The 15,256-nt window shown below is 33.0% G+C and overlaps 1 protein-coding gene across 2 annotated transcripts in view; it reads left to right on the plus strand.

The window, feature by feature from the left end:
* Nucleotides 1-15,256, plus strand: part of BRAF (B-Raf proto-oncogene, serine/threonine kinase) — a 142,735-nt gene that overhangs the window by 60,553 nt on the left and 66,926 nt on the right. For both annotated transcript variants that reach the window (XM_015244245.3, XM_072964326.1), the window contains exon 3: nucleotides 8,033-8,296. In XM_015244245.3, the coding sequence (XP_015099731.1) occupies nucleotides 8,033-8,296 (264 nt within the window). The remainder of the gene's footprint in view (nucleotides 1-8,032; nucleotides 8,297-15,256) is intronic.

Raw genomic sequence — 15,256 nt, forward strand, 5'->3', positions numbered from 1 at the left:
AACTACAGTGAAATGAGCCATCATACTCTAAAGAATTTCAGATTTGTCTTCTTTTTTAAAATACATATATATTCTTATTGAAGTATAGTTCACAATGTTTTATCAGTTCCTGATGTACAGCATAATGCTTCAGTCATACATGAACACAGATTTGTCTTCTTAATCTTAAGTGCCTATCCCCCCCACCTTAAATCATCATACAAAGGAAGAAAAGTTTTCCCTAAAAGTCATTTCCCAGAATTTCTTCTTTTTCTCCCGATTTTTCTGTTTATTCATCCAACAAATTATATGAATGCCTTTTATGTGTAAGATATAATCATAAATGCTTTTTTAGTAGTAAATTCTTCTTTTTTGGACCCGATATATTGGATTCCAGAGGTGAAGGAGTAACGTTTCTGGAATCACTCTACATATCTACTGTTAACACACTGACTGGTAGTTACCGCAGAATTTATATGCATGCTAGGGTCCCCTGCAGACATACAGTGATGATGATGATAAAAGTTCCTAATAATTATTGAGTGTTTGTCTATGTACCAGGCACTGTTCCAAGAATATAGTAGATAATTTAATCCTCACCCCACCCTGAGTTATGTTTAATATTCTTACTTCTGTTTTACAGATGAAGAAACTCAGGCACAGAAGAGTTTAATAATAATATAACCAGGGTTACATAACTAGCAAGTGGGGTAGCCAGAGTTTGAAGCCAGACGTTTTGAATTCAGACCCTGTGCTTTTTTTTTTTCAAAAGAGTTTTCTGTAACTGCTTACATTTTCCCCATGTGTATGTCTGTCTTCTTTTTAAAATCAGAGCCTGTGTTCTTAACTGCTATATCATTATTACAATGCTGATAACTTTTCTGATCTTTAGTCTGTGTAGAACCCAGGATAATGCAGAGACATTTATCAAGACAAATACTACAATGAAAAGAATCCTGGAAGCTAGGCCCTTCCTATGGAATGCAGAACAGTCCATTAAATATCATTTGTGGGTAGAACATATATAATGAATTCTAATGATAAAAGAGTTTTTATTTCACTGCTTTCTCCCATTACATTTTAATTAAATAGGTCCTTAATTTTCTTCCCATTTTTAATTGAGAAATAATTCATATACTATAAGATTGATTTTTTAACAGTGTACAGTTGAGTGGTTTATATTGTATGCACAGAGTTGTAGAATAATCATGACTGTCTTAATTCCAAAACATTTTCATCACCCCTGAAAGAAACCCTTTACCCATTAGCAGTCATTCTGTCCAGCCCCTGGCAACCACTAATCTACTTTCTAAATCTGTGGGTTTGCCTTTTTAGACATTTCATGTAAATAGAATCATACACAATGTGGCCTTTTGTGACAGGCTCCTTTTACTATGAACACCATGTACAAGTTTTTGTGGTTGACATATTTTTGTGGTAGAGCGTTTTCAGTTCCTTTGATTATATGCCTAGGGATGGAATTTCTGTGTCCATTGGTAATTCTGTGTTTTAAGTTTTTGAGGAATCTACCAGACAGTTTTTGAAAGTGGCTGCATCATTTTACATTTCCAGCAGCAATGTATGAGGGTTACAGTTTCTTCAGATTATCGCCAACACTTGTTAATTTTCCATTAAAAAATTTATAGCTTTCCTACTGTGAATTGGCATCTCATTGTGGTTTTGATTTGTAATTCTCTTTTTTTAATTGAAGTATAGTTGATTTACAATGTTGTATTTGTTTCTGGTATACAGCATAGTGATTCAGTTATATATATATATTCTTTTTCATTATAGGTTATTAAAGATACTGAATATAGTTCCCTGTGCTATACAGTAAGACCTTGTTGTTTGTTTATTTTATATAGATATAGTACTTTTTATCTGCTAATTCCAAACTCCCAAGTTTGTCCTGCTACCCCCAATCCCCTTGAGTAACTGTAAGTTTGTTTTCTATGTCTGTGTCTTTCTGTTTTGTGAATAAGGTCATTTGTGTATTTTTTTAGATTTCACATATAAGTGATATCTATCATATGATATTTGTCTTTGACTTTCTTCGTGTAGTATGAATATCTCTAGATCCATCCATGTTGCTACAGTGGCGTTATTTCCTTCTTTTTTATGGCTGAGTAGTATTTCTGTGTGTGTATGTGTGTGTGTGTGTGTGTGTGTGTGTGTGTGTGTGTGTATGTATATATACACCACATTTTCTTTATCCGTTCATCTATCCATGGACATTTAGGTTGCTTCCATGTCTTGGCTATTGTAAATAATGCTGCTGTGAATATTAAGGTGTGTGCATCTTTTCAAATTAAGAGTTTTCCCTGGGTATATACTTAGAAGTGGGATTGCTAGATCATGTGGTAAATCTATTTTTAGTTTTTTAGGAATCTCCATACTGTTTTCCATAGTGGCTACACCAGACTACATTCCCACCAACAGTGTAGGGGGGTTCTTTTTTCTCCATACCCTCTCCAGCATTTATTGTTTGTGTACTTTTTAATGATGGCCATTCTGATGGATATGAGGTGATACCTCATTGTAGTTTTGATTTACATTTCTCTAATAATTTAGCAATATTGAATATATTTTCATGTGCCTATTGGCCTTCTGTATGTCTTCATTGGAGAAATGTCTGTTTAGGTCTTCTTTTTTTTTTTTTCTTTTTTTTTTTTTCCAAGTGGGTGTTCATTTTATTTATTTTTTTCTTTCTTTAAACATTTTTTATTGATTTATAATCATTTTACAATGTTGTGTCAAATTCCAGTGTTCAGCACAATTTTTCAGTCATTCATGGACATATACACACTCATTGTCACATTTTTTTTTCTGTGAGTTATTGTTTAGGTGTTCTGCCCATTTTTTGATTGGGTTGTTTGTTTTTGTTACTGAGTTGTATGAGCTGTTTGTATATTCTGGGAGTTAACCCCTTGTCAGTTGCATCATTTGCAAATATTTTCTCCCATAGGTTGTCTTTTCATTTTATTTATGGTTCCCTTTGCTGTCCAGAAGCTTACAAGTTTAATTAGGTCCATTTGTTTATTTTTGCTTTTATTCCTATTGCTTTGGCAGACTGACATAGGAAAAATTGCTGCAGTTTATGTCAGAGAATATTTTGCTTATGTTCTCTTCTAGGAGATTTATAATGTCCTGTCTTATATTTAAGTGTTTAAGCCATTTTGAGTTTATTTTTGTGTATGGTGTGAGGACGTGTTCTGACTTCATTGGTTTACATGTGGCTGTCCAGCTTTCCCAACACCACTTGCCAAAGAGACTTTCTTCTTTTCCGTTGTATGTTCTTCTGTCGTTTGTTAAAGATTGACTGTAGGTGTGTGGGTTTATTTCTGGACAGTCAGTTCTGTTCTGTTCTGTTGATGCATACATCTCCCCCCGCACCCAATACCACACTTTTAATTACTGTAGCTTTGTAGTATTGTCTGAAGTCTGTGAGGGTTATGCCTCCAGCTTCATTCTTTTTCTTCAATAATGCTTTGGCAATTCTGGGTCTTTGTGATTCTATAGAAATTTTAGTATTATTTGTTCTATTTCTGTGAAAAAGTTTCTGGGTAATTTGATACGGACTGCATTAAATATGTAGATTGTGATTTGTAATTCCTTGATGACTAATGATGTTAAGCATCTTTTTATGTGCTTATTAGCCATTTGTATATCTTCTTGGGGAAAATGTCTTTTAAGGTCTTTGCCCTTTTAAAAAATTAGATTATTTGTCTTTTTATAATTGAATTGTAAGAGTTCTTTATATATTCTGGATAGGAGATCCTTTTCAGATCTGATTTGGAAATTCTTTCATTCTGTGTGATGTCTTTTTTTACTCTTTTGATAGTGTTTTAAAGCACTGGAGGTTTTCTACTTTTTCTTTGGTTGCTGTGTTTTGGTGTGTCATATCTAGGAAACCATTGCCTAATCCAGGGTCATTGTGACTTACTTCTGTTTTCTTCTAAGACTTTTTTAGTTTTAGCTCTGACTTTTAAATGTATAATCCCACTTTGAGTTACTGTTTGAATATTAATTAGTAGTCTAGCTTCATTCTTCTGCATGTAACTATTTAGTTGTACCAATACCATTGGCAAATATCAATTAACCATAAATATAAGGCTTTTTTTCTGAACTCTTAATCTGTTGTGTTGTTTTATTTGTGTTTCCTTATTCCAATACCACATGTCTTGATTACTGTAGCTTTACAGTAACTTTTGAAATGAGGAAATATGAATCCTCCAACTGTGTTCTTTTTCAAGATTGTTTTGGTTATTCCAAGTACTTTGCGCTTCTGTGTGAATTTGAAGATCAGCTCCTCCATTTCTGTAAAAAAAAAAGCCAACTGGGATTTTGATAAGGGTTACATTGAATCCGTAGATCAATTTGAGGAGTATTTTCATCTTAATAATAACATGTTCTTACATTTTCCTTTTTTAGTTCAAAAATAAATAACATGAACTATGTGTAAATTTAAAAAAGAGTCCATTGAAAAACATAAATAACATGAGCTGTGCCCTCAGCTGGCTTACAGTTTAGTAGAGTTATGTTAAGAACTCAGCTAAGTAGTATAATATCAGTAATAATCATAACAAGAATATTAGTACTACTTACTGCTAGTAATAAAATATTTATTTAATTTTTGCTATGTGGTAGTCTCTGTAATTACCTCTTTTACTAGTACTATCTCATTTAACCCTCACAACATTTTTTTTTTTACAAATGATTTTTTTTTAAAGCCATATGAAGAAGAATGTGGTAATATTCTAAAGGAGGTGAAGTGAGAGCATACTGATTTTAGATTTTATCAAGCAGAGCTTTGAATTAGACTCTGAAAAGCAAGTAGGATTTTGATGAAAAAGAATGGAGTTTGGGAAAAGCTGCCTCCTGAAGAAATAGCTGTTTTCTGAATCTTCTTGTAGCACCAAAGGAATTTTGTTGATGATGATAGTGGTGGTTGAGGTATGTGTTTACGTGGCAGGACTTGCTCACATTTGTAGGGTAAGAAAACAGAGGAAAAGGGTAAGTTGGAAGATACAGGAGAAAATGGGGATAATGATGACCCAAGGCCTCTATTAAAGTGGTCCTAAACACTCAGTGCTAGCACTGAATTGAGAGCAGAAGAAGGATGGGGAAAGAGGTGGAGAATTGCTTGGACAAAAAAAGAAGCTTTTATTTGATGGCTTTGATCTTCAAAGTAAATTTGAAGGTAATGCTATTTTCCTAGTGAATTAAAGGTTGGGGGATGACATTAGGAGCCAGAAAAGCATAGAAAAGTTTGGAGTAATTGTTGTGAGGAATGTAATATGAGTTAAAAATGAGTCAAACTAATTTCCATGAATTGGTAATGGAACTAATTAGCCTAGTTTTATTTTTTTTTTCCTTCGGCAATGTGTGGTAACCTGAGAGAAAGAAAGGAATAATTAAATGATAAGATTTACCCCAAATTGGTATTTGTCAAGCAAGTTGGTAAAAGAATAAGAATTAACCAGACAGTCTAAGATGTTGCTGTGGCATTGTTGAAATGGTGAGCCACAAAGTATGGGAAGTAAAACAACAAAGAAATCTGAGAAACTGTAAGGGGTTAATAATGTTGACCATGAACAGATTAGTGTGATAGTGAGGTTGAAATTTAAGAAGGTGGAATAAGTGTGTGTGCACAGGGTTTTGGGAGGTTCCAAAGTGAGATCTTGTCATCATTTGGGATTCTTTTATAAAGAATTTTAAATATCTCTGAAACTTAAAGGTATAGTGGAAAAATGCCTCTAAAGAGAGGCTTAGACAGCTTTAAGGCAGGAGTATTAAAAGAGTAATCAACATCCACACTGAATGCAGCAAGACCAATGGGGTGAAATGAGCCAAGCCAGATACAAAACAAGGTAGGCAAGTACCTTGGTAGATTGCACCTATGAGGATGGAGAGAGGTGGAATGAGTAAATGTTCTGTACTTAAGAAGAGAAAGAGCTATTGACAAATGCAGGAAGATAAGAGATTGTAATCCACGATGGTGGGAACAATATATTTTCAAAAATTAAGGCTAAGATTTTAATAAATAACACTCAGAACACTTGTTGACGTTTATTACTTTTCCTAAGCCTAACTTTGTGTAGAAATGTACTTTCCCAGATGACAGAAAATAATATTTGATCTATGCAGGGAGGAATCTTTGTCTCCCAGGCTACATATATATAACCTTCAAAGGGTAGGAATTGTGTTGGTCTTTATTTTTGTAGTTTGAGCCCCAAATAGTACCAGGCACAGCTTTGCTCAGTATTTATTTATTGAATAATTGAAGGCTCAACAAGTGGGTCACATTGAAAGAGATGCCCTTGAATAATTAGCCTATGGAACTGAAAGCTAAATAGAAATACAGCTCAAAAAATTTTGAATTGATTTGGTTATAATGCCTTGAAATGCTGTGAAACATCACAGGGTTCAGGGTTGGACAGCTAGTAGTAGATTATAAAGAAGAGGACATTTTGATGTAGTTTAGACCCTTTACTCATTTTAGTATTTTCCCTCCCCCACTGCCAAAAATTATGTGGTAAGATCAAGTATCAGATGTGGTGGCCCTTACTGAAATGAAGTTTCTCCGTTATTCTCCTCTACCTTTGATAATTCTCCCTTGCCTGTAGAATGAAGTTCAGGCTTCATAGCATAGTATATGCACTCTCTACACGCTGGACCCTTACCTACTCTTCCAGTCTTACTATTTGTTCCCCTATGTTCCTATCCTTCACGTAAATTCCGCAAACATGTATTGATCCCTTGCTATGTCCCAGGTAATGTATGACATTCAGCTATGCTAGTCTATAGTTTTCCTCTGTGTCTCAAAATATATTACCTCCTTACTTTGTTATAGAATTTTTCCTGTACTACACAGTACTCTTGTCTCCCCACTTAACTCCATCTATCTAAATACCAATGTTTTAAGGTCCGCCTCTTTCCTTACTCCTAACTCGTAGCAAGAACATTCTTTACTTCTCATGTATAGATAGCACTTAAACAAAGAAAGATACATCCATCTGCTGCTCTGCAGCCCAATAATAAACTCCTTGGGTGTTGAGAAATACCATTTTTTAAATCTTTGATTCTCCTTTGTATCCTTTCATAAATGTTTGTAGTATTGCATCTATTTGTGGTAGTAGGGAGAAGTGAATTATGGTGTGGGAGAGGGTGATTACCACTGCCTTAAGAACCATGAACATGCATGTTCCGATACATTCTCTTTACTTTTGGTATTACTGTTTTCAAGATTTTCTCTTTTAGAATTTGATATCTTGTGTGAACATTTAACTTTATAGCTTTAGTAAAATGAAACTTCTAGAAAGGTACTCTGATGAATAATGTCCTCAAAATTTCTTGAATGCAGGATATAAACCCCCTTTTCAAATAAAATTCTATTCTCTAGGCAGTATTTGGTGGGGAAGGGGAGACTGTAAGAGATCTCTAGTGATAAAAATTAAGTATTTTAACTGACAGCAGTTTCAGAAAGAAGGTGGTAGTTATACATCTTCTGCGTCCTGTTGAGGTTTTGGTGGTAATGGTGAGACCTGGCACTATGTACCTTAGTCTTGTTTTTTGTCAAATCTCTCTTAACACCTAGTCTTTTCAACCTCTCTTTGTGTTCTTTGGAAAGAGAAAAAGAGACAGAGAAAGATATGAAACTTCATATGCCTACAACTTTTCTGGGAAAAGATAATTTTTAACACAGGGGATATTTATCCTTGATGTAGTATTTTCTCATGTTAGATGTAGTTTGGAAGGTAACTTGTGATTTGACCAGAAAATTGCAAATAATTTTTTAAATTAATATGCATGGCTATTATAGACATATGTATGTGTCAGTTTTTAGATGTAGTGTATTGTAACAAAAGATTTATTAATTTAAAGATTAAAGTACTAATATACAATATTTCCAGCATTTATTTTGTAACGTGTAACACAAAATCCTGTTAGCTAGATTATAATGAGATTATAATCAGAGACTAAAATTTCATATTTCCTTGTGTTACTATCAGGAAATAATCCAGATTCAATGTAAGTCTACTTTATTTTATAGGCCTATGAAGAATACACCAGCAAGCTAGATGCCCTCCAACAAAGAGAACAACAGTTATTGGAATCCCTGGGGAATGGAACTGATTTTTCTGTTTCTAGCTCTGCATCAACGGACACCGTTACATCTTCTTCCTCTTCTAGCCTTTCAGTGCTGCCTTCATCTCTTTCAGTTTTTCAAAACCCCACAGATGTGTCACGGAGCAACCCCAAGTCACCACAAAAACCTATCGTTAGAGTCTTCCTGCCCAATAAACAGAGGACAGTGGTGAGTCAACTTTTAATATCATCATTGCTTTCCCCTTGTATGTTTCAGAAAGCCTAGTTGTTGAAAATGAAATGTGATACTCAGTGGTCATGCAGATGGAAGCATTCATTTCAAACAAGAATGGAAGGGACATAATTATTTGGTTCCAAAGTCTGTATTCCTTAACTGGAACAAATTGTATTGTCTTTATTGTCAGATTTGACATTTAAACCTGTTTACCAGACTTGAATCACACTCAAGTCTAAGTACTAGTTTAGAATCAATCAGAATTTTAAGACTTGAGCTTGCTTATTGTCTAATATATGTCAGTAAGATTCATTCTTTGCCCTTGAGAAATCCCTATTCAGATTTATTATCAGTTGTTAGATTCGTAGTGTGCTGACGTTTTTCCTCTTGTTTACATAACTTTTGATTATTGATCATTCGTATCATCATCGGAACACAGTACTCAGTAAGTAACATATTAAGCAGAGAAATCTGCAGGATTATTATCAATGGTCTATATCAAGTGCAGCAAGTACTGATGTTGGATTTAATGAATAATGCACCTGTTTACATCTAATTTCCTATAATGTATGTGGCTGCTTTTGATATTACTTTAAAAAATTTCATTTCCAAATATAAACAAGTCAAAGTAATTTTTAAATTTATTCCCTCAGACAGCATTAGTTTATGCTGCTTCTTCATGGAAAAAGTTTGCTGATGTGTGCTGTAGTAGTCCCAGTGGGGTCAGTTTGTCACCTTGTGCAACATAGGCATATGAATATCAGTGTATGGAGATGCAAGACTAGGCCTTTGCCTGTGTTACAGAGGGAGTTGGAACTAAGACCCTCACATAAACCTGAGCCTTTGAATAGCTTTACCTTCAGCAAAAGGGTGAATTAGAAGAAAATCTATTCACTAGTACACATTAATAGCAGTGAAACTTGTCTGTCTTTGCCAAGGCTCCAGATAAAGGTTAAAGTTTCCCTTGTGAATTCTCAAGTATAGACCTGTTCTCATCATAGGGTGGGGTTCATATTGTATTACCTGCATATTCAGGAATTCTCAGGCTAAGAAATTAACATGGCAACTGGTCCTGGAGTGATACTAACACTTAGGCACTGGGCAGAAGCAAATGCATAACCTCCCTTCACCCATATCAGACTCATAGAATTCACATAGATGATGCCTCACTGACAAGCTCAAAATCCCATTTTAATATGCAAGAAACAGTCTACCATTAGAGCATTAGAAGAGTTAATAACAGCAGGATTATACTCCTAAGAAAGAACCAAATAGAACTTCTAGGTGGTCTTAAAATTTAAAACTCAATGGATGACAGTTATCATCTATGAAATATTACTGCTGAAAATGATTGTGTTGAATGTTAAGCTTCTGGACTTTTCATTCTATGAGAAATACAGGGGATAAGGGAAGAAGTTAACACCACAAGGAAGCAATTAGATAAATTCAGAAGGTGGACATCCTATAAGACAAACAGCTTGGGCTGAATGTCATGGAGGATGAAAAGATTGGAGATTATTCTATACTAGATAAGACTAAAGAGACGAAACAGCCGAATGCAGTGTGTGTTCCTGGTTTGGGACTAGTGTGGTCCTTCTTGAGATGTGAAATGTTGCATGTTGACTGAATATGTGATTATGAAATTATTAATTTTTTGAAGTGTAGTAATAGGAATGTTACTATGTAGGAGAATGTCGTTATTCTTAGGAAATACATGCTTAAGTATTTAGGGGTAAATTGTCAGATGCCTGCAACCCCCGTGCCCTTTTTTTGAAATAAAGCTTACATACAGTAAAATGTGCAAATCTCAGGGTACAGCTCAGTGACCTTCTACATGTGTAACTGCGATGCAGATTAAGATATAGAATATTTCTAGTGCTTGAGAGTGTTCTCCTGTATTCTGAATTCTATCCCAGTCAACTTGGAACTTTCAAATGGTGTGATGGGAAACAAAATGTTAAAGAGAGAAAACAAATATCAAAAAATAATGTTAGAATTTGAGAGAATTTGGATGTTAATTGTACCATTCTTTCAAATTATCTGTTTAAAATTTTTCATAATAGAGTTGGAAAAATTCAAACAACATAGAACAAAAGAAAAATAGATAGCTAAAAGAAACAGTTGTCAACTAGGGAAAAAAAGCTAAACATATTGATGCTGATTTGAGGATGTAGAAAAGTAACACTTTAAATAAAACCTCAATATGTCAAACTAGTTGCAGCATATTACAGAGCAAGAGTTAAAATGCTATACAAAAATTAAAATAAAAATTAGTCATTCCATACAAAAATAGAAATACTTGTTTTTAAAAACTCAAAGGTAGATTGAATCCATTTGAAGGGAGGATTAGTGAACTCTGAAAAGCAAGGAAAGAGAGTCAGAGAAAATATGAGACAGGTTATATGCCTCAAAGGAGTTCCAGAAGGTGAGAATAGAAATAAAGGAGTACAGGGAACTATATTTAATATCTTGTAGTAACCTATAATGAAAAAATATGAAAGTTGAATATATGTATGTGTATGTATGGCTGAAACATTATACTGTACACCAGAAATTGACACAACGTTGTAAACTGACAATACTTCAATTTAAAAAAATAGATAAATAAAAAATTTAAAAAAAAGAAATACAGGAGTAGAGCAAAATTCAGAGAAATGATGGCTAATCTTCATGAAAGACTTGAATCTAAGGATTTGGGAAATATAAGCTCTATAAATTATATATAAATCATAAGTTTGTTATATATTTGTTATATAAATAAACCTGAATCCATACTTATTAGATATAACAGAATGAAAGAATATTGTTTTGAAAGCACTTAGGAAAAGATTATCTATAGAAGAATTACACTTAGATTATCAAAAAATTTCTTCATAGCAGCTGTAGAAGGCAGAATACAGTAGAATAATACACTTAAAGTGCTGAGCAATGCCTGTAAATTGCTTAGCTAAAGTCTGAGTTTAGCTAGCCAGGTACACTATGAATCAAGGCAATTTCCAGATGAGGAGTTTACTTTGCCCAGGCTGTACTTGAAGGAGCCATCCAAAAATTACTTGAGGGAGAAAACTAAACACAGAGGAAGGAATGAAAAATAAGAGTTAAACTTTAAACTATAAAATTTACACAAGAACACAGCATTGTAAATCAACTATACTTCAATTTAAAAAATTGTGCAAGAAAATAGAGGGGAAAAAAATCTATGACCTGGAATTTGGCAGCAGTTTCTAAAATATGACACCCAAATCAAAATCCCTAATGAACATAGTGATAGGTTGTACTTTATCAAAATTAAAAACTTCTGCTTTTCAAAATACAATGTTAAGAGAATAAAAAAAAAAAAACCACAGACTGATAATCTTTGCAAAACATACATCTGATCAAGGACATGCATGTATCCAGAATATATAAAGAGCTCTTTGAAAGCAATAATAAGAAAACAAACAACTCAATTTAGAAATGGGCAAGAGATTTGAACATATTTTACCAGAGAAGATACGTGAATGGCAAATAGACACATGAGAAGATGTTTGTTGTCATGAGTCATTAGGAAAATGCAAATTAAAGACACAAGATACCACCTGCTAGAGTGGCTAAAATGAAAGAGTGGCCATGCCAGCTATTGGTAAGCATGTGAAAAACCAGAATTTTCATACACTGCTGGTGGGAATGTATAATGGTACAACCACTTTTGAAAACAATTTTCCATTTTATTTAATGCAGTCCCTTTAAAAGCCCCAACAGCTTTTTTTGGGGGGGGGGACAAAAATAGAAAAATCCATCCAGAAATTCATGTGGAATCTCAAGGACTCCTGAATACCCAATTTTGAAAAAGAACAAAGGTGAAATCTCATACTTCCTGATTTCAAAGCTTATTACAAAGCCACAATAATTAAATCATTGTATAAACAGACAATGTTAAACATTGTATAACTTGTTTATTATTTCTCTTTTTGATTATAGCCATCTTATTGACTATGAAGTGGTACCTCATTGTGATTTTGATAAGCATTTCTTTGTTGGCTGATGATGCTGAGCATCTTTTCATGTGCTTATTGGCTTTTGTTTATCTTTTCTAGAGAAATAATTTACTTCTATAAGTTTTACATGGCATGCACAAAACTGGGCATAACCCAAATGGTTAAACAAGTTGGTATATCCGTAAAATGAAATACTGTTTGGTAGAAATAATTGTATTGCCAATACACAGAACAGCATAGGTGACTCTCAGAGCAGTTATGCAGAGTGAAAGTAGCCAGACAAAAACAAATACATAGTTTATAATTCCATTTATATAAAAATCTAGAAGATGAAAACTCTTCTACAGTGGCAGAAAGCAGATCAGTATTTGCCTGGGCTTGGAGCTAGGGCAGAAGAGGGGTTACACAGAAGCACAAGGAAATTTTCAGACGGTAATAGGATACATTCATTATCTTGAATGTAGTGGTGGTTGTGTGGAATATACATATACATATATATATATGTATATATATAAATCAAAATGTATCAAATTATACACTTAAATTATTACAGTTTATTGTATGTTTAATTATGTCTTAGTAAATCTCTTTTAAAGCAGGAACGATGAGCCTTTTATAACCAAAGAAAATTGGATATGAAATAGATTTGAAGGAGTGAAAAGAGTATTCAGGATGAGGATGGTCATATTTACAGAAACACTTTAACAGAAAGACATAGAAATTCTAAGAATTATATACATAATAAAAGCCTCAAAATATGTAAAACAACAGAATTACAGATGGAAAAATTCACTTCCCTAGTGGGTGATTTCAACACACCTACTCCAGTAATTGATAGATCAAGCAGGCAAAGTTGGTGCACTTATGGAAGATTTGAACAACACAGTTGTCAGTTTTATATAATAGACATGTAGACCTTGCACTCATCAATACAAGAATACACATTCTTTTCAAGAATGTATGGGAACACTAACTTTTTTTTAACTGCATTTTAAGCAAGGAAGGGAATCTCCTCCACAAAAATAGGCTATGATTTTTGAGCATAGTGTAGAAATTAGGAACAATAATGGAAAACTAAATTTTTAGAAATTTAAAGACACTTTTAAATGTCGTATGTCAGGAAAAATTCAAAAAAAATCCTAGTCCTATATAAATTTTATTGTTCCATAGAAAAGTAAAAGAGAGAGCGTTTCCTAACTTGTTTATCAAGTTTGTATATCTTGATTCTAAAACTAAAGATCATTTGATATAGAAAAATTAAAGGTTAATCTCATTTATAAACATACTTGCAAAAATATTTAATAAAATATTGGCAAACTGAATCCAGCAATGTATATATTTTAAAAGAATAATTATTCTAGGAATACAACAATGATTTTTAAGAACTAGTGCAGTTCTTATTAGCAGATTATAGGAGTAACACTGTATGAATAGCTCTAGATATAGTAAACAAAAGACATTTGATGTTATTGAAAACCTTTTTGTGATTAGAAACCAGAAGAACTCTGTAAACTTGGAATAAAAGAGAACTTCCTTGATAAAGGATATCTACCAAATATGTCTAAGAAGTATTATACTGCATGGTGCATTCTCATTAAAATTGGAAATTGGCAAGATAAAAATGCCTACTACTTAGGGTATGAAATATCCTAGCCAATGCAAAACAACAAGACAAAGAAGTAAAAAACATAAGGATTAAAAAGGAAGAACAAAACTGTTATTATTTGCAAATAATTTGTCCTACATAGAAAAGCTGCTAAATTATTATAGTAAATAAGAAACTCACCACTTAATAATTAGAATGTGTAATTTTGTTTTAAAAGGTAATTGACAGTAGTAAAAATAATAAATGTTTAAGACTTTTATGAAGAAAATTATACAACTTTATTGAAAGACATTTGAAAAGAGTAAACAATTAAAAGTTACTTTGTTCCTGATAATCTTCCTAAATATATTTCTTTCTAAATGCTGTGCAGTTCCTGTCAGAATTCTAAGAGGGTCTTGTCCCATTCTCCCCACCCCATCTGAAAAACTGATTGTAAAATTTATATGGCAGAGCAAAGAGCTACTCTAGAGGCCTTTTCCAAGGATTGACCTATTTTGGTGAAGAAGCATTTACTTGAAGTTCAGTTCTTTTATCTTACTTGGCTTTTATTGTGTTAAAATTCATGTGAGATATATTACTTTTTAAAATGTTGCAGCAATTATTTCATGGTGATGATACTAGAGGAATTTATACTTTTTCAAAATTTCTAACAGATACATTTAACTTCATAATTTCAAAAGTATAATTTTTTGTTTGTTTTTGTTGGGGTTTTTTTTGAGGGGGGAATCATGTTTATTTACTTATATTTTTTTTAATGGAGGTACTGAATATTGAACTCAGGACTTCATGCATGCAAAATACATACTCTACCACTGAGCTATACCCTCCCCCTCAAAAGTATAATTTTTTTAAAAAGTAATTTAGAGATTTTATGAGATACTCTGTATCAAAATGAATGTTTATTCATTATTTCTAAAAATAAAGTAAAAGCAAGGTAAGTGTCCTTTGGTACAGAACTATGTAAATAAGACTGTCCACGTTATGGATTAAATACAGTGACTAAAAAGAATAAACATGTGTGTCCTTTGAGATATTCTTGAATTGTATATAAAAACTTCTTCATTGTGATTATCTGAAGGATGAGGAACATCGCTGGAGGCAGGAGAAAGGAACTAACCTTTTTAGCTTACACTAACGCCCTTCTTTCACATAATGCAGAGCTACCTTTTTCTTTTTTATGGTTAAAATTATTTTTTAGAGTGATTGTATATGATTTATTTAGCTATTTCTTTCATGATGGATAATTAGGTAATGCTGCAAAATACATCTAAGTACATATATCCTGAAACATTGTGGGAATATTTTCATATTAGATACCTAGAAATGATTATTGGATCATAGGATATGTACACTTAAAACTTTTGTAATATG

This window comes from Vicugna pacos, chromosome 7 (genome assembly GCF_048564905.1).
Source record: "Vicugna pacos chromosome 7, VicPac4, whole genome shotgun sequence".
Classification (NCBI taxonomy): domain Eukaryota; kingdom Metazoa; phylum Chordata; class Mammalia; order Artiodactyla; family Camelidae; genus Vicugna; species Vicugna pacos.